Source organism: Perognathus longimembris, chromosome 7 (assembly GCF_023159225.1).
Source record: "Perognathus longimembris pacificus isolate PPM17 chromosome 7, ASM2315922v1, whole genome shotgun sequence".
Lineage (NCBI taxonomy): Eukaryota > Metazoa > Chordata > Mammalia > Rodentia > Heteromyidae > Perognathus > Perognathus longimembris.
In genome coordinates this window covers 19,054,940-19,082,170 of record NC_063167.1, presented here as the reverse complement: position 1 = coordinate 19,082,170, position 27,231 = coordinate 19,054,940, and the positions used below count along the sequence as shown (strand labels likewise).

Genomic DNA, 27,231 nt, shown 5'->3' with positions numbered 1-27,231 from the left:
CTTTGGCCCTCCTTGAAAAGCTTTGCTTCCTTCACCTCTCCTGTCAGGTAATTTGAAATTCTATTAATTCTTTACCTACAGATTTTGTTTGTTTTTAATTCATTGTCACTGACAATGTTACTCTATGTTAAATGTTATCCAAAGCAGTGTTTACCTACAGCTGCTTCCTGCTGAATCTTAGCAGCCTTCCTCAAGCATCTTTGATAATCTCTCAAAAGGATTTCTTTGTCATCAACTTTCTAGAGGTAGAAATCTAAAGATCCATTTGAAGCTTCTTAATTTTGTATTCTGTGACTAGTTCCATGTTCTAATTCACAATTAGGAAGGCCACAAGAGACATCCTTAAAATGTCTTTCTTTCTTTAAGCTTACTTGGTGTTCTACTTTTTCCCCTAAATTCATTTGGACTAATCCCACCTGATGGTAAGAAAAAAAAGACATTCATTCCTTCATATCAAATTAATGATTTTTTTGTGTCCATAACCACACACACACACACACACACACACACACACACACACACACACCTGACACACTAGCAAATTTATTACTCAGTATCATTTTCCTATTTTTTGACACCTGTTTCACTAAGTGTCAAAAGTTTTGCTCCTGTTTTTCTACTTTCACTTAAAACTTTTGAAGTATCAAACATACCTTTTGAGTTCTAGCTGTTCTAAAACTTGACCTGATTGCTTCTTGATCTTTTGACCTTGCAAAGACTTAGATCAGGCTTAGTGGCTTGTGGATCAAATAGAAACCTTGTTTTTATGTTTTAACCTTCCCAAAGGGCTTATTGGGGAGAACATGATCTACCTTTTGGATGAGAGGAATGGGCTGAGGGCAGATTTTCATGTGCCTGCTATGTAATGGAAAGAGTGGAGTTACTTTTCTTTTCTTACCCGATCCCCAGCTCATTCTTTCTTCCTCATCATCTCTGTATCAGTTCCTTTGAGGAAATGCTGCCTTCAAAACACTGTCTTTAACTTTTATTTGTTGGAGGAAAAAAATTAGTGTTGTTTATTAGTGAGTTGCTAGTGTATTGGTGAGACCCTCTATGGACTGGCTATGAACTATCTGATATGAGTGTGACCAGTTTCTAGTTTGCTAGGAGACACATTAGCTAGGAGACATGTGCCTGATCACTGTGAAGTTTGTACAGAAGAATCATTGGAATTATGAGAGATAAAATGGTGGAACTGAATTACTGCTATTAGTTAGACATGATTTCTACTGTATTTTTAAACCTGCTTTCCATTCATTCTGTACCCTCTTCCCAGCTTCCCTCAGATGTGCATGTGTATACACCATGTGTGAGATAAAGAATATAGGGTCCTCTAAATAGTATAACACTAAGAGGAGATTCTTTGTTTCCTTATCTTTGGAGTTTTTTTTTTCAGTCTCTATATATTATTTTAGGTATGTGTGTGAAGTAGTGCTTGGGTCTTAGCTTTTGGTGCATTTCTCCCTAAACTGTCCTTTTTTGGTCTTGGGTCCTGTTTGCTTTGTCATGTCTCTTTGCAATTTGATTCTAACACCCACATATCAGGGAGACTAAGACATGCTTTCTAAATGATAAAAACTTTGTGTTTGGACCTGGTATTTATTTTTGTAAAGGAAGGTTTCATATTTAGTTGTCTTGGGAGAATGATCATTTATAGCCCTTTTATAGTATGTGTCCAGAGGAGATTAGGCTTCAGGATTGAACTCTTCCATGTTCCCCTTTCCCTACCACTTCACTCCCCTATGCTCCTCTCAACTACCCTCTGCCCCCCCCCCCCCATCCCCCTGTGGTATTGGGTATCAAACCCAGGGCTTGTATGTGCTAGGCAACTTTTTTTTTTTTTTTTTTAACCACTAAGCTATACCTGTAGTCCAGAATACTGACTTTTTGCTAAGATTCTGAGATCTTCATACAGATAAGTGAAACTTCTTCAAATTGATGTTCTAGTTTCTTCTGGGAAGCTTTGGGGTAGTGAAATACTAGCCTATATTTGATTTTAGTTGTATCTATAGTGATAAAGGAAGTCTGGCTGCTCAGTAATGTCAAGCCACTATGTTGGCCTACACCATCCTCTTGTGGATGAAGACCATTAAACTGCTAGTTGGCTTTGGGGTTGTATTCTGCTGATTTTATACTTAATGCTGCTTTACTCTGCCTGTTGGTTAGGGTGACACCTGGCTAAAGCTATGTTTATGGAAACCTTTATCACTTTCTAGTTGAAAGACGAACCTTTTCTTTCTTTTGAAAACCAATCTAGTCAGTCATTCAGAAAAGTAAGACAATAGAGTGTCTGCTTGTTGTGGATAATTGCTCTAAAGAACACTGCTTGCTAGTTTGTGGGTTAGAACATTCAGGTGTTTAACTTTTTGGGTAACTCTACAACCAAAGTCTCCAGTAAACTATGGAGAACCTTGTGTTAATCTCCTGAACACTGAAACCATCATCTCTGATGACATAGTAATTGTAGACCTCAAAGCAATTTCTAAATGGCCACTTTCAGATATGATAACAAATAGTCTAGATATTAAAATTTTCAGGTAAAGTAGTTTGTAACTAATGTATGCAGAGCTTTTCCATTTTTCATGAGGTTTTCTGGTCATAGGCTGATTGAAAATATTTTAACTCTTTGACTCTCTGAGCCTTCTTGAGTTCATTTGGATTGTGTAACTGGCTTCTGTGTAAGAATACTTTCAGACTGAATCTGGCCACCATGTTTTGGTCTTAGTACTTGTTGCAAATTTTTAGTGTTGTGCATATGAATCCCAATCTCTAGAATAGCAGTTTTTAATAATGACAAAATTAATAATGCCAATTAAATATTTTCCTTTTTTTGGTATTTTTTATTTTATTTATTCTTGGAGTAGCACGGATCTCTACCCCTCTTCCCCAACCTGGTTCAGTGTGGTTACAAATTCAAATGGAATTAACTGAATTGTGGAGGCCCAAGGATGTCCAACTAAGGACCCTTATTCCCTTCAGGAATAGAAGCCTAGCCGGCCAATAAATGTGTGGATTGGAATTTTTTTTTTTTTTTTTTTGGGCCAGTCCTGGGGCTTGGACTAAGGGCCTGGGCACTGTCCCTGGCTTCTCTTTGCTCAAGGCTAGCACTCTGCCACTTGAGCCACAGCGCCACTTCTGGCCGTTTTCTGTATATGTGGTGCTGAGGAATTGAACCCAGGGCTTCATGTAAACGAGTCAAGTACTCTTGCCACTAGGCTATATCCCCAGCCCTTGGATCGGAATTTTACCTTAATTTAGTTCATAGTACCTAAGGAAATGAGACAGCTACCTATTACCTATATTATGGTAAAGACAGTTCTAATGTTGCAGAAGAAGGATATTTAGAAAAATACCTTGAGAGGTCTTTCTGTATTCTGTAGGTAGTATCTGCCTTCTGACCTGATAATTAATTCATTTGGGTCACAAATCTTTTTTTTTTTTTTTTGGCCGGTCCTGGGGCTTGGACTCAGGGCCTGAGCACTGTCCCTGGCTTCTTTTTGCTCAAGGCTAGCACTCTGCCACTTGAGCCACAGTGCCACTTCTGGCCGTTTTCTGTATATGTGGTGCTGGGGAATCGAACCCAGGGCCTCATGTATACGAGGCAAGCTCTCTTGCCACTAGGCCATATCCCCAGCCCCTGGGTCACAAATCTTGATGCTATTCTTTGCTAGACTTGGCTGCATTATTTTAGGTAACCAATGCTATTTATTTTGATTTTTTTTTTGTTGAAAAACTTTGGAAAATGTAATACAGATAGAAATCAGGGGTTTGAATCTCAACTGGACCTTAATTTCCTCATCTGAAAAATGGGGTAAGTAAAATCTTGTTAAGTCTTGCTCCTCAAAGTTAAATCAGTATCATTAGCATCACCTGAAAGTTTTGTTAGAAATTCAGTTTTGTGAGTGTGTGTGTGTGTATGTCTGTGCGTCTGTGCGTGCACGCGCACTGGGGCTTAGCGTTTGTACTCAAGCCTGGCTCTCTACCACTCGAGCCACACCTCCACTTTCAACTTTTTGGTGTTTAACTTTTTGGATATAAGCCTCATGGATTTTTCTACCTGATTGGGCTTTGAACTGCAGTGCTCAGATCTCAGTTTCCTGAGTCGCTAGGATTATAGTTGTGACATACCAGTGCCCTTCTTAAAAGCATATATTCTTTTGGCCCTTTAGAAAACCTGGCCTTTTGTTGGGATGCTGCATTTACTGTTGTTGGGTTGTGTGTTTTTTGTTTTTGTTTTTTTGATTGGCACCAGCACTTGAACTCAGGGCCTCATGCTCACACATGATGCTATTCCCCTTGGACCATACCTCCCCAGTCCAGCATTTGTCAGGCAATTGGACATAGTCTCTTGGACTTCTGCTTATGCTGGCTTTGAACTATGATCCTCAGATCTCAGTCTCCTGTGGAGCTAGGATTATAAGCCTGAGACACCAGTAGAAGCTTTTTTTTTCTTTCCCTTGCTGGGGCTTGAACTCAGGGCCTGAGCACTGTCCCTGGCTTCCTTTTGCTCAAGGCTAGCACTCTGCCACTTGAGCCACAACACCACTTCCAGGTTTTCTGTTTTTGTGGTACTGAGGAATCAACCCAGGGGTTTCATACATACTAGGCAAGCACTCTACCACTAAGCCACATTCCCAGCCCCTGTTGTTTTCAGACAAGTAGTCACTATGTAGTCCAGACTCTGCTTGAGTTCACAAGTTTCAGACTTTTGGAGCTAGCTTTATAGGCATGCATCATTGCACCTGGCCCTTAAAACCTGCATTTTGAAAAGGTATCCCTAGTGATTTATGTTCATATTAAAGTTTGATAAGCACTCCACTAAGATAGAATTTCCTTGGAAGTCTGGGTCATGAGGAAGCTATTAAAATCTTAAACACAAAATTTAGTCTCAGATTTGGGCTTGTCTTAATAATTCTACAGGTTTTACTTTGTGTAATGTACAATTTTCAGATGCTGGTTTAGGTCATTTAAAACAACAGTTAAAAATTTTCTTTATAATAAAAAGAAACAAAAACTTTCTTTCACCTGTAAGATTGTTTCCTTTTCTTCAGGGGAATCACAGCAGATATGCCAACTCTTCCTTTCTGCACACAATACCCATTCTATAATGAGCCCATGTCACACTTGAATTGGCAGTTTTTTTTTTTCATTGTCACATAAATATTGTCTTAGACTGATGAAATTTAGTAGTAGCTTGATTTTGCATATACCAGTTGGATCAAAAGTCTAATGATTAGAGCCTTAAAATTTTCTTCCCTTGGGGTAAACAAAATTAGCAGTTTGGAAGCCTTGGGGAAGTGGAGTGAAAGGGTGGCTTGTGTGTTCTCAAAAAAAGGTGATGGAGAAAAAAATGGGAAGATTAGAAGACATACTTGAAGAATTTTCTATTTTTAAGAATTGTACTTAAAAAAGAATTATACGTTTATTACTTGCTTTAGTCTTTAGAATATTCTTTAAGGTTGATACTGTTGTCTCTACTAATTTACAGGTGAGAAAAATAAGGATTGCAAAGTAGAGGGCTTGAGTTCAAACTTCTAATTCTAGATCTGATCTGTATTTTCTATTTTTGTTTTTGCTGGCTAGTGAATTAGGTTCCTTTTCTTAAAAATAATCACAGTTTAATGTTTAACTTTAAAGTATCTCACGTGACTATCAATTTAAAATTTTCCTACATTTAAAAATATTACGCTAGGCACTGGTGGTTCACACCTGTCGACCTAATTACTTAGGAAGCTGAGATCTGAGGATCAAAGTTTGAAGCCAGCCAGGGTAGGAAGGTTCTCATGTGACTCTTGTCTCCAAGAAACTACTAAAACTACTAAAAAGAACCCAGAAGGAGGTGGCCTTGAGCTCTGAAGAGTTCAGGGATAACACACAGCGACCAGGCCCAGAGTTCAAGCCCCACAACCTGACAAAACACATAACACACATGCATGCACGCACGCACGCCAGAAGTGGAACTGTGGCTCAAGTGGTAGATTACTGGCCTTGAACAAAAAAAGAAGCTTGGGGCAGTGCCCAACCCCTGAGTTCAAGCCCCAGGATTGGCATGTGACACACACACTTATTTCTAGTAATGCTCTAAGCTTCACTTTAAGGAATTTAACATTCAAAAAAAATTTTTTTTGGTATTTTGTCAAAAACATAAGTTCTACACTAGAAAAGCTACTACTTTAGCTAAGGTTGTTAGAGTTGTGACAGGGTTCCCCCCCCACCCAGTGGATTAAGCAGATAACCACAAATACTTTCTTTTAGAAAAAAAGGAAAGAAAAGTCCTAATCTCACAGAAGGACTTCAGCTGTGTGAGCTTTGTTCTAAAATTGCTGTAGTCTGAAAAAAGAATTCAACTTCTGACTTCACTCTGGACTAAGAGACATATAAAATATAGTGTAATGAAGCCCACTGGACACTGTTTGAAAAAGAGAGCGACCCCCCCCCCCCAGAAAAAAAACAACCCACCAAACTAAAATTAAGAGATACACTTGGAAGTGTTCCTCCCTGTGAGTCTTGAGGAAGTGGAGCCAAGAATCTAGCCTTGATCTCAGTGGTGTGTCACTTTCTTCCTGTGTCTCCTCTGATACATAGCAGTGGAACACGCTCTTCCCCCTCTGTGACCATCTGGGATCTCAGCACCTTTTTTGGTCTCACTGTGGAGGTCCTTGCATTTTTAGTACACCACTAATGTTTATATTTGAGCTTTATGATTTGGGATTATTCATCTTAAGGAAGCCTCTACTAAAAAAGATGCTGTTATTTCTCATTTCTTTTTTCATTCATTTACCTGCTATGCCTTTTAATACTGTTGTGTAATAGAAGATTTTACTGACAAAACTAAAACAGAACCTTACTTTAAAAAAATTTGTTACTAAAGGTTACGTACAGAGGGGTTACAGTCACATAAGCTAGGTAATGAGTACATTTCTCATTGGACAATATCTCTGGCACCCCCCCCCCCTTTTTTTTTTTTGCCAGTTCCCGGGCATGGACTCAGGGCCTGAGGGCTTCTTTTTGCTCAAGGGCAGCACTCTACCACTTAAGCCACAGCACCACTTCCGGTCTTTTCTGTTTATGTGATGCTAAGGAATCGAACCCAGGGCTTCATGAATGCAAAGTAAGCACTCTACTGCTAAGCCATATTCCCAGCCCACTTTACCTTTTTTGATGCTCATGTTGGGCTTTAATTATGTTCTCAATTGTGGGTTCTTATAAGGTATATTTGAGGAAAAGCTTTTTATAACAGTTGTGGGAGCCTCTGCAGACCAATTAAACCAGACTCTTAAAGATTGTAATGATCAACTCTAACCATTGAACCACTGCTTTGTGAAAATGACTTCCCTTGAGAAGGCTCTATACTTGTGTTTGATAAACTACTTGATTTTTGAATTTAAGCTTTTTAATCTGGCACCTTACATATTATTACATAAGAAATACCATTCCCATGTGTTTCTGCTTACTCTACTGTTTATGCTACATTTGTTTAAAATGACTTACACTTCACTTTCACACATGCATGTTCCTAATCACTTTTTTTTTGGGGGGGGGGGGGTTGGTCTTGGGGCTTAAACTCAGGGCTTGGGTGCTGTCCCTGAGCTCTTCAGCTCAAGGCTATGGCTCTACCACTTTGGAGCCACAGTGCCACTCCTAATCACTTTTTATTAAACAAAACTATCCTTGTTTTATAGATGAGAAAATTAAGATTCAGAGATTAAATGACCCATCCAAAATCTTGTGACCCATAAGTGTTAGCAGTTGAGATAGAACATAGGTGTGGCGAAGCCTGTTGATACCAGTACTTTCTGAAACACCACCTGGCTATGAGTATTTATTATACATACCATAAAAAATGTAAAAGCCTTAAAATTTATCTGCCCATTTATACCTTTCCTGTATACTGTAGGCTATTTCTATCAACCCAAATCTAGTAGTATCTTTAAATAATATCTTTTGATTACTTTTTCCTGCTTGTATTCTTGGTAACATTCAAAAATTAAGACTTGATTGCCAGTCATTTTTATTGAGAACGGTTTTTAATTTACTTAGCTCTGTGTGTATGCGTGTGTGCATGTGCGCGTATGCGTATGCATATGCATATGTATATGCATGTGTTAGTACCGAGGCTTGAACTCTGAGCCATGTGTTCTTTCTTGGCTCTTTTGCTCAGGTTGGTGCTCTGCCACTTGAACCATAGCTCCACTTCTGGCTTTATGGTGGTTAATTGGAGATAAGAGTCTCATGGACTTTCTTGTCCAGTCTGGCTTCCAATCATAATCCTTAGATCTCAGCTTCCTGAATAGGATTACAGGCATGAGCCACTAGCACTTGGCAAGGTAGCAATATTTCATAGGAGTGTATAATACAGCACTTTCATGGGAATATTTTGAAAATGTAACCCAAGGCTATGTAATTGAGAATGCAATGATTAGCGGCCAACTTTTCATACCATACCAGTCAGCATGTAGATTGTCTGAGCAGGTTTCCAGCAAGGCTTTCCTTATAAAGGGTCACTGAGGAAATCTGATGTAGAACGCTGATTTGACCAGTGGATATGCCCTGCTGCCAAATTCTTGTTTGTGGAATCTTCCAACTGCTTCCTTTGTAGTTTGCCTTAGATCTTTTGAACTGTTTGTCAGATATTGGTGCTGAACTCCTTCTCTTGCACTTGTGATTTCATTTCTAAACTTGTATAAGATTGCTATGTGTGGAAGTGGATTTGTTCTTGTAACCAACAACAACTACTTCTACTTCTTCTTCTTCTTCTTCTTCTTCTTCTTCTTCTTCTTCTTCTTCTTCTTCTTCTTCTTCTTCTTCTTCTTCTTCTTCTTTTTCCTTCTTTCTTCTTCAGTGGATTGGTTCTTGTAATCTTCTTCTTCCCTCTTCCTTCTTTCTTCTTGTCCTGGGCTTTGAATTCAAGGCCTGAGCACTGTCTAGCTTCTTTTTGCTCAAGGCTAGTACTCTGTTACTTGAGCCACAGCACCACTTCTGGCCGTTTTCTATATATGTGGTGCTGAGGAATCGAACCCAGGGCTTCATGTATAGGAGGCAAGCACTCTTGCCACTAGGCCATATTCCCAGCCCCTCTTGTAATATTCTTTTACTATTTACATGAGTGGGTTTTTTCATTGAAGTAGAGGTTTAAAAGTCTAGATCATGTTGCCACTGTCTAGACTCTTGTTTAATGCTAATAAAGACAACAGGAAGATACTTCTTATTTTGGCAGTTACATTTTATAGACTATTTTAGCTCTTTTTGGTTTGTTTGGTTGTATTTATTGAGCTTCCAAGCCAGGCATTATAATTCAGTGCTAGAGAAGTAAAATGAACATACTCTATGATTTAGAAGTTTCTATGAGTTTATCTTTGTACTATGGAGGGAGCTATTGTTTCTGGTTATTATATACATTTTTCATTGTTACTGTAAAGGTGATGTACAGGGGGCGTTTCTGTATATCTTAAAGGTCCTTTTGCCTTTAGAATCCTGTCATACTTCTATTTCTTTTGGAATCTCTGTGTAGTGCTCATTTGGCTTTTATTCAATCCTTTTGAACCACTAACAAATAACCTCATGCTTTAAAGATCTACTCTGAAAGGCACATTTTATTGGATGCCAATGCTGTGGTTAACCATCTTGGTGTTATTTGAAGTTAAGGTGTATATCTTTTTCTAAGTTAGTTCCTTGTTGTGTGTTCCTTTTCCCATATTATCCATGCAAGGTTTCTTTTTCTCTATTGCATTTGAACAGAGAATGACTTTAATAGTAAAATGGGCTCTGATGTAGTTGCTAGAAGGTGTAAGAGTTATTTCTGGACCAGTGATTTCTGAAGAACTAGTCTGAAAGCATCCATTGGTTTTGCCTCCGCAGGTCTGTGCCTGCCTACAGCCAGTCTATTGTAGGAGCGCTCTGTTCACAGCTCTTCTGTGCTCCATTATTGATGTCCCCTACCAAAATTTGGGTTTGGTGACTGGAAATGCTGTGCAGCAGCTCTCATCTTCTGTTGCTTGGTCTTGCCTTTTCCTAGGAGCTTGAATTGAAACCCTGTGTACCTCAGGAATCAGTGATGAGGCACATCAAGATTATCTCCCTGTAGTTTTATTATTATTATTTTTTTTGCCAGTCCTGGGGCTTGGTCTCAGGGCCTGAGCACTGTCCCTGGCTTCTTCTTGCTCAAGGCTAGCACTCTGCCACCTGAGCCACAGCGCCACTTCTGGCCATTTTCTGTATATGTGGTGCTGAGGAATCGAACCCAGGGCCTCATGTATACGAGGCAAGCACTCTTGCCACTAGGCCATATCCCCAGCCCTCCCTGTAGTTTTATAAAAGTTAAGGTTATGTAGGTAAGCACTCTGGCATAAGGTTCTACAAACCTCTATTGTGTCACTGTAGGATTTTTTTTTTTTGATAATTACATTGCATTTGCTTTATGCATCTAGTGCTTACAAATTTGGGTGTCAGTAGAGGAAGACACTTTTTTCCCAAGAAGTCAGAACATAAATATGTCTAGCTCTGGATCACTATTGGTATATCCAATGTTTCAGTCATATAGTTTGAAACATTTCAGAGATAAGTTCTCTGCCTTCACAGGCTTCAGGATACCTCCAGTTATTTCACAAGACTAATTTGCTTTGAAATAGTCAGATAGTGGAGGATGGCAGATAGTTTTCAGAGTCTTTCCTGATAGGATTTCACAGTTAGATTTAATTTGTTTGAAGCATTATAAAGCCATTTAATTGTTAGTGCAGTGTGCTGTAAGATTTATAAGGTAGAACTGTGGGGAGGTGATGGTACAAACTGGCAGGGCTCATTTCCCAAGATCAAATATAATAGAATAATTGAGTTGGAATGATGTTGGACTATTATTTGAAGTAAAAGAGGAGCTTGTGGAGGAAATAGTGGGGAATGAAATTCTTGGTCTTAATGAACACTAACATTTTTCCTCTGTACCATTCGCTCACATACCCGGGACTTATTATGAGAGTTATGCTTTCATATAGACAGATTTGGAGTAGAGATGTTGGGCTAAGCAGTACAAAGTTAGGCAGGGGTTTGGGAGAAAATGGGTATATTTTTGGGGAGAGCACAGGGTGCTAGAGACAGTGGGTGTGATAAGACTGTTCTAAACTCTCTAAATGTATGTCTGTCTCCTCCCCCATTTGGAAAGACTTTCTGTAGTGTTTCTTCCTCTGTGTTGTTTGTTAATTAGATTGTAATGTCTGAAAGGGCATGGACACTGTCCTGTTCGAATTAGCATCTAGTGTAGTCTGGTGTCCACAGTGGTTACCCACTATTAGTTGATGATGATTAGTGAAGCTGAAGCTATTTTTTAAACAGGGCCCAAGGGATGCAGACAGTGATGAAAACGACAAAGGTGAAAAGAAGAACAAGGGTACGTTTGATGGAGATAAGCTAGGAGATTTGAAGGAGGAGGGTGATGTGATGGACAAGACCAATGGTTTACCAGTGCAGAATGGGATTGATGCAGACGTCAAAGATTTTAGGTTTGTATATTTTACACTTCTGGTTTTTGAATGCGGGCTATGGGTTTTGTTCATTTTGATTTTGTTTTTTTTATCCCCACCCCCCAATGTTTCATTTAAGGGAATTATTTCTAGAATAGATTATGACACAAAAATACAAATTGATAAAGGTGAAATTTTTAGAAGAATTACTGTACTTGGTACTTTTCAAAAAATGATTGACTTTATGTTTGTATAGACCTCCAGAGTTTGGAGAATGGTTTGGTAAAGATTATTTCAGGAACTCTTGGGTGTGGAAATCACCTGGTGTAGGTACCTTAGGGCTTTCCCCATGTTGCTTCTACATTGCTGTGTTAGAGCAGCACCATTACTGGTGGTGAGAGGGTCATACCCTCTGGCAAGTTGGGGGGGAAATTGCTGACAACTTGTGCATTATCTCGTGTGAGTTTCCTAAGTTCCTTTCAGGTAGGTTTGTAGGGCATGGGTCATTTCCCTCATTTTGAAGAATTAGAGCTGCAGTTTAAATGACTTCGTTGATTCATTTGTTTTATGTTTTTGAGACAAGGTCTTGCTCTGTAGCTCAGGCTGGCATTGAATTTATCATGTTCTCACCTTAGCTTCCTGAGTACTGGGATTATAGGTGTGTGCCCCCACGCCTACCAAATGACTTGTTCTTAATCTTATCCCTTTCATAGATGGTTTTTATCCTATCTCTGGTCATGATTGATTTGCAGATCTTACCCTATAATTTAACATATATAATATATATTTGTCTCCAACTGCTGGCAACTATTCCTCAGTTGTATAGGTAAACTTTAGATATTACGGCAAACAACTGAAAAAAATATAAAATTTCTTGTTTAGTGATACATATGTAGAAAATTATAATAATTTTAATGTCAGTATAAAGCTTATGGGTATGTATTTTCACTTATACACATATGGCCCTTGTCCTAATATCTACCACAATCAGGCTCTTAAATCAGCATTTGTAGAACAGGTGGTAATTGTTTAATAATCTTAACTTAATTTTTGTATCTTGATCATATGCAGAATTACAGTCTTTCAAAATTGAGGCAAAGGATAATAAACACCTAAGATATTTTGGGTGAGTTCAGGTAGCATCTACTCTGGGTCTCAATCAGCCTATGACAGACAATATTTTCTTGTATTTGGATGGGGCAGATGGTGGTGGTATATAAAGGAACATGAAGGTGTTGAGTGTAGCCACAGGCTATATTCCTGACTGTAATGTTAATTATTATTAGTTTGATTTTTAGATGACATGATGCTTTTACATAGGGTGATGGCATACCCTTATTTTTACCTATGACCTAGACAATTACCAGTAGTGCTCAGTTTTGTTCTTTGGAGTGTCTTAGTTTGGATGATAAGTTTTATATTAATATTTTAATTTTTAGAATTGGTGAGTAAGAGAGTATCCTCAACACTGAATTAATTTTTTTATTATTTTGAAGTGATTTTTGTCTTTTGGTTTCTTAGGGGAGAGTTTTAATGTTGTCAGTAATACATAGAAACTTTATTAGAATCATTTTGAGAATTAAAATTTCCTCTTAGGAATGATCTGTTTTTTTCCTTTCTTCTTTTTTTTTTTTTTCCATTTCTATATTTTTTGGGGGAGGGGGGGAAAGGCAGTTGTGGGGTTTGACACAGGGCCTGGATTCTGTCCCTGAGCTTCTTAGTGCTCAATGCTAGCACTCTAACACTTGAGCCACAGCACCACTTCTGGCCTTTTCTGAGTAGTTTATTCGAGATGAGAACCGCATGGACTTTGCTACCTGGGTTGGCTTTGAACTGCGATCTCTCAGATCTCAGCCTCCTGAATAGTTAGGATTACAAGTGTGAGCCACAGGTGCCTGGCTATTTCTATCTAGTCTTAAAAAACCAACCAAACCAAACTAAACCAGGTATTGCTTATGTACTCTCTTTTTGGGGGGGGTGTGCTTGTCCTGGGGCTTGAGCTCTGGGCCTAGGCACTGTCTCTGAGCTTCTTATTTGCTCAAGGCCATTACTCTACCACTGGAACTACAGTTCAACTTCTGCCCCCCCCCCTTCCCCCCAGTTCATTGGAGATAGAGTCTCATGGACTTGCCTGCGTGGGCTGGCTTTGAAATGTGATCCTCAGATCTCAGCCTCCTAAGTTTTTAGGGTTACAGGTGTGAGCCAGTGGTGCCCTGGTGGTACAATTTTTGAACTTATTATTTGGCCTCATGCCCAGAGGTGTATCACCATGCAAGGCTTGGAAACCAGCTTTTTCTTTTTCTTTTTTTTTGGCCAGTCCTGGGCCTTGGACTCAGGGCCTGAGCACTGTCCCTGGCTTCTTCCCGCTCAAGGCTAGCACTCTGCCACTTGAGCCACAGCGCCGCTTCTGGCCGTTTTCTGTATATGTGGTGCTGGGGAATCGAACCTAGGGCCTCGTGTATCCGAGGCAGGCACTCTTGCCACTAGGCTATATCCCCAGCCCCAGAAACCAGCTTTTTCCACTGGCTTTCCCCCCTGCATGTACTGGGTTTGAAATCCAGTCTTTGTGCTCTTGCTTAGCCTTTTCATTTAAATGTGGCATTCTACTACTTGAGCAACGGCTCCACTTTGGCTTTTTGCTAGTTATTTGGAGATACAAGTCTCATGGAATTTCCTGTCTTAGCTGGTTTCAAACTTTGATCCTCAAATTCACTCTTCTGAATAGGTAGAATTAAAGGCATGAGCCACCAGCACCAGGCTTATTAGCTCTGCATTTAAATAAGCTTCTGGGGAAGGGTATTTCATTGCATGTATTTTAGTAGACAGTTTCTTTTTATGGATACTACAGGTAGCAGGTTTCCCCCCCAGTTTGTCTATTGTTCCTCATCTAGACTCTTTTTGGGAAAGAAGTATGAATTTATAGTGGGTAATGTAAATTTAAGAGGTGGGCATGTTGGAAGGCAAGTAATAGATGACATTGGAGGTTATAAACCTATAAGCAGTATAAAGGATCTTTGGTTATTTTATTGAAGTTGCTTTAAGTACTATTGATAATAAGCTATGTTAAGGACATTGTCCTTAATGTTGGGGTTGCTGTAGTGTCCCTCCCCAATCAAAATATGGTTTAATGCCCTTTACTTTCTCTGTTTAGCCGTACCCCTGGTAATTGCCAGAATTCTGCTAATGAAGTGGATCTTCTGGGTCCAAACCAGAATGGTTCTGAGGGCTTAGCCCAGCTGACCAGCACTAATGGTGCCAAGCCCGTGGAGGATTTCTCCAACATGGAGTCCCAGAGTGTCCCCTTGGACCCCATGGAACATGTGGGCATGGAGCCTCTGCAGTTTGATTATTCAGGCACGCAGGTACCTGTGGACTCAGCAGCCGCAACTGTGGGACTTTTTGACTACAATTCTCAACAACAGGTACTGTGTGTGTCTCTTGTCACCCTTTCTACTTTCCTTTCAGACAACACCTTATTATTCCAGTAACTAAGAATGAGGGGATGGGAGGACTGTCATCAGCCAACTCCTCTTAACCTAGCAGTAAAAGGGGGTTGCAGCGCCTTTTCTTCTCAATGAATTCACGTTGTAGTACTGATGAGAGGGCACCCTGCTTGACATACTTCTAGTGGCTCTTCTCTTACCCCAGCCTGCAGAATTCACAACTTTCAGATGCTCAGCAACTCTGCAGACTTAGGTTATTTTGTGAACTCTCCCTTGCCCCCCAAAGAGCACAGTGTCAGAATCATCCTATTAGTTAAGTCTTAATGTTACATTAATTACAATGGACATAGTCTTGAATGTGGCCAAAGGTCTGGTACTTGATACAAGAGTTAGAATGTGATTAGAGGTTATACAAATGAGGTCTACCATGAAACTACTCAGCTTTTATTCATAACTTTTTCTATGCATGATCCTTCTGTTTAATTTTTTTATTACCTTCTTTAGTTTTGTAGAGAGAAATGTCATTGTTAAATTTCTACCTTTGTTTACGGTATGATCCTTTTTTTAAATTTAAAGTTAAAGAAGTTAGCCATCTAAATTACCACAATCTTGAAACATACTACAGATTTTCTCTGTGGTGGAAGTTTAATGGCCCATACATTTTGTTAATTGTTAGTTTTGTACTAGAACATAAAGACTTAAGGGTTTCAGAGACTGTAATCTCATCCAGAAGCTTAGAAGTTGCACATCTATTGGGTAGTTACCTAGTAGTTTTTTTTTGAGATTATTTATCGATAAATAGGTAATAAAATTATTAAAAATTTTGCCAAAATATATCTAGGTGTCCTCTGGCTCAAGTCTGTAATCCTAGCTACTCAGGAGGCTGACCTCTGAGCACCAGCCTTGAGTGAAAAAGCTAAGGTATACCAGCCAGTTCATTTACCAGAAGAAAGTTGGGTACTGGTGGTTCATGCCTGTAGTCCTAGCTACTCAAGAAGCTGTGATCTGAGGATTGCAGTTCAAAGCCAGCCAGGGCAGGCAAGTCCACCGGAGTCTTATCTTTAATTATCCACCAAAAAGCTGGAAGTGGAGCTGTGGTTCAAGTGGTAGAGCACCACTTCTAAGTAAGAAGGGACAAAAAGGGACAAAAAGAAATCCTTTGAAGAATGATGTGACTATATATCCACTTATCCTATTTTATTGGTGGTGGTGGTGGATTTTGGTTTTGCTGGGGGTTAAACCTAGTGTCTTGTGCGTGCTGGAGAGTGCTCTGCTACTGAGCTGCCCTCTCTAGCCTGTATAGGTGTTTAGTTGTTGTTGTTGTTTTAAATTTCATAAAAGGTCTTGCTGTGTAGTGCAGGCTGGCCTTAACTTCTCATAATTCCCCTTACTGTTATCTTCTGAGTACTGGGATAACAGACCTTTGCCACCAATGCAGTCTATAAGTTTTAATTAAAACCCTTGTTTTCTATAGAAAATAAATGGTGAGAGTACATGTTTTCTATGTAGTTCCAAGTAGTTAGGCTTGTCTTTACAAAAACCTGCTTTCTGTACTTTTTCTATTTCTGACCACTGTTGGTTCAATGTTTGTATTCTCAGTGTAATCCAACTTAACCTTTGTTATTTAAGAAGAGTTTGTCTCTAGTCTTTTATGAACAAAAATCTGACTTTCTTTTCTGTGTAAATGTTCTTTATTTCTTAATCAAGGAGTTGGGATTCTTGATTTATTGATATCTATTTTTTTCTGTGTCATCTAATTATTGTTAAATAGTTGTATAAATGGGTTACAATTCCATAAGTCCAGTTATTAGGACAGTGCTTCTTAGTCAGTGTCACCCCCTGCCTTTGTTTTCCCCCATTTTTCCCTTCCTGCTCCTACCCTCAAGTTACATAGTTCATTTTTTACATAATATACAATTATTTACGCAATTACATTATTACATACATAATATATTTCTGTTAAGTATTCTATATGTATTAAATGTACATGTATTTATTATATATAACATACATTTTTTACATATTATACAGTGACCAATTTGAACTTGATGGGCAGTTGGAAAGGATAAGAGAACAGAGATATGGAGAGAGGAATGATGAAGATGTGGGGTATGGGCTGAATAGTATACAGAAGAGAACAGGAGCCACGTATGAGTCTGACAGTATGAATTTGAGCTGAGAAAGTAGAGCCAGGAGTTGATAGTGGCATGTGTTTTCTCCACATTCTCCTTGGTTTGGGTTCTTTAGATGAACAACAAAGTCATGACCATCTTTATTAGAAGCTACAAAGGGTAGAATGGTTAATTCTGGTTAATTTCTTTTTGTGTTACTTCCCCAGCTGTCCTTATTCCTTTCAATCAGGTCTTGATTTGATGTCATAAGTGGGTTTTATAAAAAATTAATATCAGTTTACAGCAAGATGCAAAGCATGGAATGGCCTGTAAATAATAAGGCAGTTTTAGGTGACTGTAAACTTGGTTCCTTGTGTGCTTTGGGTTTGGATTGTTAACTTACTTACCTAGTCACTTACTTTTCTTTTTGTTGTCATTTGTGGATTCAAACTGTATTTGTGCGTGTGCACGCGTGCGTGCATGTGCACGCATGTGTGCACACATGTGCGTGTGCAGGCCATTCTGAATTCTTCCTGTAGTTTTATGGGCTGCTGCCCAGAAAACTTTTCTTATTTGTTTTTATTGTGCTATAGATTGAATCCAAAGCCTTGTGCTTGCCAGGCAAATGTTCTACTACTCAGCTGTATCACCGGTCCTGAATGTTTGATAATAGCATTGTTTTGCTGGGCATTGGTGTTTCATGCCTGTAATCCTAGCTACTGAGAAGGCTGAGATTGGAGGATCATGGTTCAAAGCCAGCCCAGGCAGAAAAGCCCATAAGACTCTTTCTTACCTCCAATTAACTACTAAAAAGCCAGAAATGGTGCTATGGCTCCAAGTGGCAAAGCATTAGCCTTGAGCAAAAAAGCTCAGGGACAGTGTCCAGGTCCTGTGTTCAGGTCTCAGGACCAGCATCAAAAAACAAACCCTTCCACACATATACAGAGTTTGTGTAAAGTTTAGATACATAGTGCACAGAAAGACTACAAAGAGTTATATAAGAATAGCTGCCAAGATATTTAAAAACAAACAGTGTTACATTTGCTCCTTTATCATATAATGCATGGAATAGAAGTAGGCGTGTTAGTTTTTATAACGAACAAAGAATTTTCAGGTACTTTTGGTAACTACAATGTGACATAGAAAATATATGTATTTGTAACAGAATCATGGGTGAATGATTGATATTACTGCTTTTGCCTATAATCATAATTGAAGAGTATGCTAGCTTTCAGGTATAGATTTTTGTGAAAATAAAAGTAGAATATTGTCTGTATAAGCAAAATTATTGTATGTAAAGAATCTCTGGTGTAGGGTATTTTCTTAGCTTGAAGTGCTCATTGATGTCTTTGGCTTGTTCTCTCTGTTTCCTTTTCCCAGTTGTCTTCTCAGTCCTGGAAAACAGCCAGGCACAGTTTATACATAACATTCCTGGGCTACCTGTGTCTGGGAGCACTTAAACATTAACTAGAAAAAAATACTTTATGTAAAGAGCTATAACTCTTTATATGTGTTAATTTTAGTACCTAGGCAACTTTACGAGCTAAGTATTTTGTTGTTGTCCTTTTAGATAGGGAAAGGGATTGAGGCATAAGAATCATCTTATTTTGAGTAGTACTGGTGTTGGAGCTCTTGGCCTTATAACTTGCTTGACATGAGCTCTGCCACTTACTGCATACTCCAAACCTTTTTGTGTTTGTTACTTTTCAAATAGAATCTCAAATTCATGTGTGCATGCCTGTGCATGCGTGCATACGTGTGTGTTTGTGTACACTAGTACTGGGGTTTGAAGTCAGGGCCTCTAGCCTTTTCTCCCTTGGTTAGCTCTTTCAGCTCAAGGCAGATACTCTCCTACTTAACCCACAGTTCTACTTCCTATTTTTTGGCAGCTGATTAGAGATAAGAATCTTATGTACTTCCCTGTTCTGTCTGGCTTTAAACCACAATCCTCAGATTTCATCTCCCCTGAGTAGCTAGCTAGGATTGCAGTCATGAGCTCCCAGTGCCTGTCTAGCATGTCAAGTTTTTCCTGGGCCAGCCTAGAATGCTTTCCTCTTGTTTAAGCCTCCCACATGGCTTGGAGGATAGGCATATGCCACCATACCCAGCCTTTTATGTTTGAGATGAGGTCTCATGGACTTTTTTTTGTTTTTGTTTTAATTTAAACCATGCTGGCTTCAACTTCAAACTTACCCATCTTTTTAAAGATGCCAGCCATGTAGCAGTATTATTTTCACTCTACCGGGCTGCTATAGGTTATCTTTGTGAAATCATATAGTAAGGGGTAGAGAAGTCAAACCAGCCTGTCAGTTTCCCAAATTGTGCCTTGTGTATAAGGTGTTCTGCTGTGCTTGTAGTAGTGGATATATAGCTCCCTACATTCATGCTCTTGAACAATTTGGGAATTCCATCTGAATGAATGGCAGTCAGCAGTGGCACATTTGTTATTATACCGACCTGATAAGCCCTTCCTTCAAATCTCAGAGTGATTTGCTTCTCAGTTACAGAGAATTGGCTTGTTTTGTTGAAAACCACCACCATGTCCTACCCCGCAGGTAGCATTTGTGTGAATTTTTTCGGTAGTCTTTGGAATCTGCCACTTGCCAATTACCCAATTTTATTTTGAATATTCCATGTTTCCAGTTAATATATAATTTACATAAAGAGAATATGGCAGAACTGTTATAATCTAGCCTTTAATCAAATCTACTGGCTGTGTATACATAACTCGCTTTTGTTAGATGTTATTTGTTGTTGTTTGTGGGGCTTGAACTCTGGGCTGGGCTAGGCACTGTCCCTGGGCTTTTCAGCTCCAGGCTAGTGTTCTACCACTTGAGCCACAGTGCCCTTCCAGTTTTCTAGTGGTTATTTGGAGATCAGAGTCTTACAGGCTTTCTTGCATGGACTGGGCTTTGAACTGTGATCCTCAGATCTCAGCCTCCTGAATAGTTAGGATTATAGGTGGTGTGAGCCACCAGTACCTGGCTGTTAATTGTTTATACTGCAGAATGCTCTAAGAAAAAATTTCTTCCTTTATTTACCATAATGACTAAAATATATATGAATTATCTCTTAAGCACTAGATATGTGGGGTTCTTTTTAAGACTAGCCTGTTAATGAAATGTAGACTCTTCCTATTTTTAAATGGTAAGCTGATGGTGAGAACCAGTCTTCAGCAATAAGGGCTTGCTGTTATGGGTAGTTCTCTATATTTAGAGGTACAGCATACATACATATATGTGCAAGAATTAAAAGCATATGTAGAGAAGACAAGCAGATGGAATGGCATTAGACTATGGTCTTGATTAATAAGTCAGGTTAGAGAGACAGATGGAGTATGTTTTCTCTCATATGTGGAAGCTAGATCTAAAAATACACCAGGACTTGATAAATTATAGAGGACTCTAGGGCATTTACACACAGTGAAACCAAAGGGGAGGACACTCTTTGGGGAGGAGCACAAAAGCACAATGTCTATGTACCTCTGATCATATGAAATAATATTTATAGAAATGAACTCCAGGAAATGGGAAAAAGTAAGTCAGGTTAACATGAGTTAATTCTCAACCATCTTTATTTCCCAAGCTCCCCCCATACTTAGCTGTCATTTTTTTTTTTTTTACTTATAATAACTAAAAATTTCAGTGAAGTGAGTTAGATGTTGCGATTCAGGAAAATAACAAATCCATTGGCAAGACAGTAGATGTGTATTGAAACTAGGAAGTATTTTGACAACTATGGGAATAATTTCAGCAATATCTTTTACTGTTTATTGCCTCTTTCCTGCCCCTCTTGGTTGGACTGCCCACTGTTGCTAAGCTAGCAGAAAGCTAGCTTTGGAAAGCACTTTCCAGAGTGTAGTAACTGATTCAGTTTCTCAAGGCCATACTCCTATGTTTTGTTTTTTTAAATGCTGGTCCTGGGGCTTGAACTTAAGGCCTGGGTGCTGTCCGTGAGCTTTATTGATCAAGGCTAGTGCTCTATCACTTGAGCCACAGTTCTACTTCATGAGTTCTTTTCATAGTTGGGAGAGAAGAATCTCATGGACTTACCTCCCGTGGTTGTCTTCGAACCGAGATCCTCAAATCAGCCTCCTGAGTAGCTAGGATCGTAGGTGTGAGCCACCAGTGCCTGGCGGGCCACACATGTTTTGATGCTTGTCAGTAGATTCAATTCCTCTACTTTAACATTTGATATTTAACAATGCCTGTAATGTAGTAGTCCATCCCTTTCCCCCTTCTCCACCGTCTACCAGTATACTTTAACAATATAAACTAAACTATTTTGCAGTTTGTATACGGTTACTTTTGAAGTAGTACTGTAAAAGCAAAGGCTGATTTTGGTTATTAGAAAGATCAATGTATAGAAAGGGGTAGTGTGAAGTTGATTAGTGTACTCAAGTATCTAACTTTTGTTTCCCTCTTATGTAAAATCAGATTACTTTTTTGCTTGAGGCATAGATTTTGGATTGAATTTCTCTTGCCCAGGATGATAATTCAGCTGAGATGGTAGAATGATCTTATTTCTTACTGTCTGAAATACTTAGATCTCTTAATGAATAGATGCAATTCAAGTTCTGTCATAATAGTTTTCTATCACCCAGTAATGCCAGTTGAAAACTCTTAAGGAAAGAGCAGGTAGATAGAAGGTCCCTTCAGGGCTTCCTATGAAGGCAGTCACATTACCTTTCCTTTTATCAGTACTACTAAGGCTAACATGTACTCTTCAAGGCTATGCTTTGATTTTTAAGAAAATTCACATCCCATTTATTTTTGCAAAAGGATGAAAGTAAAGAAAATAGTAGTTGACAGAATGTGAAATCATTAGTTTGCCTCAGATACACACATCTTAGCCAGGCCCTAAGAACTTGAGAAAGGCCTGGCTTCATACTAAGATCATGGAGCGTTTGCTATGTCCATACCAAGTAAAGCAATATAATTCAATGAGTATTGATGCTGTACTTATGCTAGGAAGCAAAGTAACACCAAGTAGTCATGTGTCCCTTCCCCCAGAGTAGGTATTTTATTCACTAGTGTATCTATAGTTCCTTGGGCAGTACCCTGTAGGAGCTACCTGTTTAATAAATGTTGTGTGAATGAGTTAATGACTATTAAGATAGAATAGTGGCATATTTTTAGTGTTAAGCTCTTTGAACTATTTCTTTTGTGAACTAAGAAGTGTGCTAGATACGAGCTCACAATCCAGATATTGTTAGTAGCTGTACTTCTGTTTTCTTCACTACATGTAATGAAAGGGCATCTTAGGAGCCCTCAGAAGTTGGGCAATTGTCTCATTTGTTTAGTAGAAGTCACTATGTCTGGAAGGTAGTATATAATACTATTTTCCCAGTAAAGGCAGCCCAGTGGATAAAGCAAACCCCTTTTCACATTCTGAAGAATACAAATATGTGAGTTAATTGAAAGTACTGGTTGGATCTTGAAAGGGCAACCTGGCAAGTCCTTTTGCTCAACATTTAAGGGTTCCTTGAACCAGTCAGGGCGAATGCACTGAAGGGTAAGCACTGGAGTTTTTGCATATGCACACATGTATGTATGTGGTTTGGGGAAACATATAAACCTGTGAAGAGGTCAAAACAGATCAAGATAGGGAAAGAAAACAGAAGAACTGTGAGGCATGGGAATGAAGTATGAGAATATCCATTTTTTGTGAAGGTATCTTGCCTCAAAGGAGCTTATTGAAATTTTTAGTTAGATTTTGAAGTGATTTCAGAAGACAATTTCTCTGACCATACCATGTCTTTGTTTTTACTTTAGCTTTTCCAAAGACCCAACGCACTTGCTGTCCAGCAGTTGACAGCTGCTCAGCAGCAGCAGTACGCCCTTGCAGCAGCACATCAACCACACATTGGTGAGTCTTAAGCCCAGTGCCCCATTCCTGCCTTAGAATCCCTGGATGCTGTCACCTCCAGTAGTTCAGACTGAAAGCTGAATCCACACAGGATGGTGGTGTAGATGTGATGCCAGCACTTGGGAGGGAAGCGAAGGCAGGAAGATAGCTAGTTCTAGTCAGCCTGGGCCAGATAATGTATTTTTATCTTCACGGAGTAAGACTCAGTTAAAAAAAAAAAAAATCCACGAATCCCTTATACAAAGTAAACAAGCTTTCCTTTTGTCTAGTCACCTTCTGTATTTTGGCACCAGAATTTGCAAGATATCCTTAGTATCCAGCTTTTTCTTCAACAGACATGTTTCAGTATTTAAAAAGTATTTACTATAGAAATGATTAGTGACTTGTATTGGCTCATTTGGTAACATTTGGATAACATCAGTTATACAAATTGAGGTTGTAGAGACTATTTGCCAAATGCTGTGATTGAGTGGAAAGGAGATTAGCAGTCTTGGATGTGATATGCTGTGAGAAAGAAAACAAAATCTTGTTTGCGCACTGGGTGAATTTAAGGCTAGGCATAAAGCTCTTTGCTTGGTGCTAATACTGCATGCATGTCATGCATTTGGATGGTGATCTTTATTATTGCCCATACATTATCTTTAAGGAATACTCTATGGAAAATTGCCTTGATTGGAAATAGATCCTTCACTCTTTAAGTCTCACTGTATTTTAATAGTAAAATTAGTTTAAGGGCTACCAATATAGCTTATTTATAGATCACCTAGTATTCACAAGTCAAGGCCTTGAGTTCAGTCCCCAGCACTGCAAATAAAACTCAATAATAAAATGAATTATCAATTAAAAAAAAAAACCAACACAACAAAACTATCCTTTTTCTTGGGTGCTGGTACTGGGCCTGGGCACTGTCATTGAGCTTTCTTTCTTTTTTTTTTTTTTGGCCAGTCCTGGGCCTTGGACTCAGGGCCTGAGCACTGTCCCTGGCTTCTTCCCGCTCAAGGCTAGCACTCCGCCACTTGAGCCACAGCTCCGCTTCTGGCCGTTTTTCTGTATATGTGGTGCTGGGGAATCGAACCTAGGGCCTCGTGTATCCGAGGCAGGCACTCTTGCCACTAGGCTATCTCCCCAGCCCTCATTGAGCTTTCTTGCTCAAGGTCCTACCACAGCTTTCTTTTTCTTCTCCCCCCTCTCCCCCCCTTCCCCCCCCCCCCTTTTTTTTTTTTTTTTTGCCAGTCCTGGGGCTCGGGTCTCAGGGCCTGAGCACTGTCCCTGGCTTCCTTTTGCTCAAGGCTAGCACTCTGCCACTTGAGCCACAGCGCCACTTCTGGCCATTTTCTGTATATGTGGTGCTGGGGAATTGAACCCAAGGCTTCATATATATGAGGCAAGCACTCTTGCCACTAGACCATATTCCCAGCCCCTCTTTAAACAACAACAACAACAAAAAAAAACACACAACAAACACCGTTCTGGGGCTTGAACTCTGGGCCTAGGCACACTGTCCCTGAGTTTCTTTGCTTAAAGCTAGCCCTCTACTATTTGAGCCACAGTGCCAATTCTGGCCTTTTCTGTTTGTGTGGCACCGAGGAATCAAACCCAGGGCTTCATGCATGCTAGGCAAGCACTAAGCCACATTCTCAGCCCAGAGACACAGCTTTTTGGTGGTCAATTGAAGATAAAAGTCTTATGGATTTTCCTGCTTGGGCTGGCTTTGAACTGTGATCCTCAGGTCTCAGCCTCCTGAGTATAGCTAGGCTTACAGGTGTGAGCCATCAGGGCCCAGGCCTAATTGTCAAAACTTTTAATGATGAAATTGTACTGAGTTGAAGGTTACATAAATAGGAACTGGAGGTGTAGCTTAGTGGCAGGGTGCTTATCTAGAATTTGTGAGGCCCTGAGTTTGAGCCTAACTATTGAAACAAAAGGAAATAAAATTTAATAAGTCTCCCTGTCCTGGCAACCCTGCCCCAGATTGAGATTGAACTCAGGGCTTTGTATGCTAGGTATAAGTATTTCTTAGCAGTGGTTAAAAAGTTAAACAATAGGGGCTGGTGATATGTGGCAAGAGTACTTGCCTCGTATACATGAGGCCTGGGTTCGATTCCCCAGCACCACATATACAGAAAATGGCCAGAAGTGGCGCTGTGGCTCAAGTGGCAGAGTGCTAGCCTTGAGCAAGAAGAAGCCAGGGACAGTGCTCAGGCCCTGAGTCCAAGCCCCAGGACTGGCCAAAAAAAAAAAAAAAAAAAAAAAAAAAGTTAAACAATAGTCCAGAAATCTGGTCCTGGCATGGAGATCAAGAAGGTTGAGGGCTGGGGATATAGCCTAGTGGCAAGAGTGCCTGCCTCGGATACACGAGGCCCTAGGTTCGATTCCCCAGCACCACATATACAGAAAACTGCCAGAAGCGGCGCTGTGGCTCAAGTGGCAGAGTGCTAGCCTTGAGCGGGAAGAAGCCAGGGACAGTGCTCAGGCCCTGAGTCCAAGGCCCAGGACTGGCAAAAAAGAAAAAAAAAAAAAGAAGGTTGAGGTTTTTCAGCCAGCCAGTGCAAGAAGTTAATGAGAACCATCATCCACTAACATGCTAGGTAGTACATATCTATAATCCTAGCTACATAGGAGGCATAAATACGAAGAGAAGCTGGCTAGTTCAGGGGAGAAGAAAAAGAGTAGAAAAATAACCGAAGCCAAAAGGCTGAATACAAAAAGCCCAACATACTGAGTGCTGCCTAGCAACTATAGTGTCCTCAGTTCAAAACTCAATAATACCACTACCTTGCAAAGAAAAGAAAAAACTGCACAGTGAAGATGAAGACTAACCTGGGCATGGTGGCACATGTTATAAGGCCAGCACTTGAGAAGATGAATGTGGAGAACCACAGAGTTCAAGGCCACCCTTGCCTACATAGCAATATCCTATTTCAAAACAAATAAAACGAACACTAGATGAATGCTACCATGAATTTGTAGTTTGAAGGTTATTTTATCCTTGTAAAGTCCCTATCTTCTCTTCCCCTGATGAACAGCCTAGAATGGTAGTCAAATTATGTAGATATTTGTTAAGGCTGTAGTTTTGGTGTGCCTTACTGACAGGTGTGTTTTCAGCAGGTTTAGCTCCTGCCGCGTTTGTCCCCAATCCATACATCATCAGCGCTGCTCCCCCAGGGACGGACCCCTATACAGCTGGATTGGCTGCAGCAGCTACACTCGGTGAGATATTCTGTGCATGCGGGTTTTCTTGCTGCTAGAAAGTTGACACAGGCGTGCATTCTTCATATTCTTCTAAAATCATGTATCCAATAGAAATGTTTCCTGCTTTTCACTGACAATCACATGCTAGCCAGCTACCTCTACTTAGATGTTATACAGGTGTCTCTGACTCCAGCATGTTGAAAAGGAAAGGGATCACCCCTTCTCAGAGCTCAGGAATCCCACTGGGGTTGGAGTCATGGCTAGAGCAATGGTGTCAGATACAGAGTTGGAGTCCTGGTTTTAGACAAAAATAAATAAATAAATAAAAGGAATCTCAATCAGGTCTACCACTGCTTCTCTGTCATAGTTCAGTCTTTTTATTAGTCTCTTACCCTTAATTTTTTTTTTTTTTGTCTTTTCTTTTTTGGTACTGGGGATCGAACCCAGGATGTTGCACTTGCTAGGCAAGCACTTTGCCACTGAACTACATCCCAGCCCTTCTTACCCTTAATTTATTTGTCTCTTTTCCTGCCTCCACTCTCTTAAATTGACCAGAAATACGGTTTTACACACAAATCTTCCTCATTCTACCCCTGTAGTTGAACTGATTTTTAAATTTCTCTTCTTTCTATCCAGATGTAGTATACATTAATTATTGTCATACATAGTTCCTCCTACTTGGATTGTGATATTTATTGGGTTGGTCCTTTGAATTAGTTTTTCTTGGGAGGAGGGGAGTGGTCAGTTGTGAGGATTAAACTCAGGGCCTAGGTGCTATCCCTGAGCTGTTTTACTCAAGGCTAGTGTTCTACCACTTTCAGCCACAGCTCTATTTGCAGTTTTCTGGTAGTTATTTGGAGATAAGAGTCTCATGGACTTTCCTGCTCTGGCTGGCTTTGAACCGTGAGCCTCAAATCTCAGCCTCCTGAGTAGCTGGATTATAGGTGTGAGCTACCAGCGCCTAGCTTTGAATTAATACTTTTAATTAATGTATGTAATCTGAGGATTAGTTGTTGTTGGGATCTGCTGAGTATTGGGTGCTGTTTGACTTCTACAAGGAGGCCTATACATTCTGCCATTTCCTCTCATGAGTGGCCACCAATGTATTGACACACACACACGCACGCACGCGCGCACACACACACACACACACACACACACACA

At 39.8% G+C, this 27,231-nt stretch overlaps 1 protein-coding gene across 25 annotated transcripts in view; it reads left to right on the top strand.

The window, feature by feature from the left end:
• Nucleotides 1–27,231, top strand: part of Pum1 (pumilio RNA binding family member 1) — a 124,205-nt gene that overhangs the window by 55,827 nt on the left and 41,147 nt on the right. For 13 of the 25 annotated variants that reach the window (XM_048350705.1, XM_048350703.1, XM_048350718.1 and 10 more), the window contains 4 exons: nt 11,326–11,492; nt 14,605–14,875; nt 22,782–22,875; nt 25,981–26,085. In XM_048350705.1, the coding sequence (XP_048206662.1) occupies nt 11,326–11,492; nt 14,605–14,875; nt 22,782–22,875; nt 25,981–26,085 (637 nt within the window). The remainder of the gene's footprint in view (nt 1–11,325; nt 11,493–14,604; nt 14,876–22,781; nt 22,876–25,980; nt 26,086–27,231) is intronic. The other 12 variants (XM_048350721.1, XM_048350719.1, XM_048350710.1 and 9 more) reach the window with 3 other exon arrangements.